We start from the raw sequence: 2,824 nt of genomic DNA, 5'->3' as shown, positions 1-2,824 counted from the left end.
TACCCAGTTGTGTTAGGGTTATTTGTCGTATCACCCATGGTGGGAGTTTTAGCTTTGGTGAACCTCATGAGAGATAATAGTAACTTCTGCAGCAATATCCACTATTGCCTTGACACTTACATCCACTACCTGTACCGGAACCCAAAACTTGGAACCAGATCGTAATTGTCGATATTTATTTGTTCATGCTCCTCTGCATCTTGCTCGTCTGTGTCTGAAGGTGTATGACCTGCCACTGCTTCGCTCTCCAAGGAGGAAAACTATCCTCCTCCCTGGTTATCATTTCCTCGTACCATATTTGCTCTCTTGGACTCTCTCTTAGACTTACAAATCTTGCACACACCCATGTCCCTTATGCCGGCAGAAGCCGAGACATCTTTCACCATCAGACACTGCCTGGTAGGCCTGCTTATATTCCAGGTGGTCGTCCATTGAGGGTAGTTGGGAATTGCTAGCTTCAGACCCTTGTGGATGCTCCACCATCCTCGCGTATGGCTCGGCCACACCTTGCTGGCCTGTTATGAACTGGGTCAGGTCGAGGCTTGTTGAGCTGACCGGGCCGAGTTTTAAAAATTCAGCTCTTTGTCAATGAATGAAACATGTGGCTTGTTGTCAGGAAGTTCTTTATGCTGGCGGACTCCTTCCCAGCTGCTCTTGGATCCTGAACAATCCTGAGCATAATGGCCCTCTTCCACATAAGAGTAACACTGATTATTCCGCCTAGGCGACGAGCTACGGTGATTACGAGGCGACAAAACAGTTGCTTTGAGACACCTGAAACCTTCGCACACATTGTCCAATTTGTCGTGAATCCCTGAGATTCCCGAGGCCAAGTTGTTTAATTTAGTATTCATACCTGTAGAAAATGGAGAACGTGACTCCACACTTCTTTGCAGGCAAACGCCGTTTCCACGATTAGAAGGGCTATTAGCCGGTGATGAGCCCAGAGACTTTGTGGGGATGTGAGGAAAATCTAGCTCCAGAATAACAATAATACTAAAAATAAATTCGAAGGACCATTCTTTAAGAAGAAAATTAAAGAGAACCAGTACCTATGGATCTCATTTACTTTAAGATAATTAAGATAACTGAAATTTATTAACTCATAATAAGTAAACTGTAATGTAATAAGATATATAGAGCTAAATCCTTGCACAAACTTTGGGGTGTGTGTGTAATTTGTAATAGAAATAATACGCACACACACACACACACACATATTATATATATATATATAATATATATATATATATATATATATATATATATATATATATTATATAATATATATATATATATATATATATATATATATATAATATATATATATATAATATATATATATATATATATATATATGTATATATATATATATGAAATAATAAATCATATAATATTCAATAGTTAGATTAATGTAATGATCTATCTACTAAAGAAAACATGAACAGCTTAGTTGTCTGAAGGGATAGTAGCATGTGTCCGTAAACCCGTCACCGTAAACTTGTCCAAGCAGGCTACTCTGGGAACACTTGATAGAGGTGTTGGCTTATCGTCCTTCTTGACAGTAATACCCGAGCTGAAAGGCGAGTAGCATGCAAATACTATCTAAATATGTATAATTCCACACATATTACAGAATTTAGTGTAGGGATGCAATGAGAATGAGACTCGCATGGTTATTTCGACGTTTTTACGTCCTGACGACAAAGCGTCCTGTCTAAAATATTAATTGTGGCTACAAAAATAATTATAGGAACTATACTGCTTCGCCGGACGTGGTGCCCGTAAATGATGAAGCTATCATGTGTTCCTGGCGTCCGTTGAAGCATGGATGGCGTAATTATGAGACGATGAAATGACGAGCTTCCGGACACACCTGTTAATATGACATCTCTCTGCCAAGTCTCTCTCGGCTCGCTCACGCATGCACAATAGCACGTGGTGTTGGACTCAGTACATAATTTCTATAATTTGTCCGACTTTCCGAGATGATGGAGACAAGATTTTTCATAAATTATACAATACTAATTTGTCTTACATGACAACAAATAAGTTCTCGCTATGCTAATAATTCAAATGAATGGGCGTTTAAATGGGCGAGAATATTAGGAGTAGAAAATAAGCTCTCGATGTATTCACTGGAACAGCTGTTTTTAACTGCATAAAATATTTCCAGCAAATAATAATATATAGGTTAAACGACTATAAATCTATTATCAGCTAATAATTCTTATTAAGGAATGCTGACATTAAGTGAATTTAACTCGATTCACGTAAATGTAAATATTTTTCCTCTAGTCGTTTGGGCTGATGCAACACCTGACTACAATTTCTAGGGAAAATGAGACGTTACTACGCCTTAATAAAATGAACTCAGTATTACTGAACTATTGGTTAGTAGAGTTAGCAGATTATAATACATAGTATTGTTTATGTATATAGTAATACATAATATAGTACAAGTATAGTTTCTTAAAGAACTAAGTGTTTGTAAATAAATGTTAGAAATTTCCAAGAGGAGGGTGTGTGGACTGGAACGAAAAGCAACCTTACTCCATGAGGGTCGTTTGTAGCGAGAGAATCATCCCACAGCATTAACTAGCTTGTTGACCTTGGGACATGCGCTGATGCGAGCCATATTTAGAGGGACCTGAAGACGCGTAAATAGCAATGTTGAAAAGTTATGGGACGATCAGTAGCCTCCTCCATTGATGAATTCTAGGCATTGGAAATGTATTCCACAAAACTCTTATGTAACCCCCTGGCCATATCGCATTATTGCCATCTACTCCTCCTCTCACTGTGGTACATGTTTGTAGGCTCG

The 2,824-nt window shown here is 38.3% G+C and overlaps 1 protein-coding gene across 1 annotated transcript in view; it reads right to left on the bottom strand.

Moving 5' to 3' along the window:
• The window catches only part of LOC138371081 (uncharacterized), a 9,068-nt gene extending 8,585 nt beyond the window's left edge, over positions 1-483 (bottom strand). Inside the window, exon 1 of the mRNA XM_069335741.1 lies at positions 329-483. Within this exon, the coding sequence (XP_069191842.1) occupies positions 329-483 (155 nt within the window). The remainder of the gene's footprint in view (positions 1-328) is intronic.
• Positions 484-2,824: the final 2,341 nt, after the last annotated feature.

The sequence above is a fragment of the Procambarus clarkii genome, chromosome 4 (assembly GCF_040958095.1).
Source record: "Procambarus clarkii isolate CNS0578487 chromosome 4, FALCON_Pclarkii_2.0, whole genome shotgun sequence".
NCBI classification, from domain to species: domain Eukaryota; kingdom Metazoa; phylum Arthropoda; class Malacostraca; order Decapoda; family Cambaridae; genus Procambarus; species Procambarus clarkii.
The sequence above is the reverse complement of the archived record's forward strand: the minus strand, read 5'-3'. Positions and strand labels throughout refer to the sequence as shown.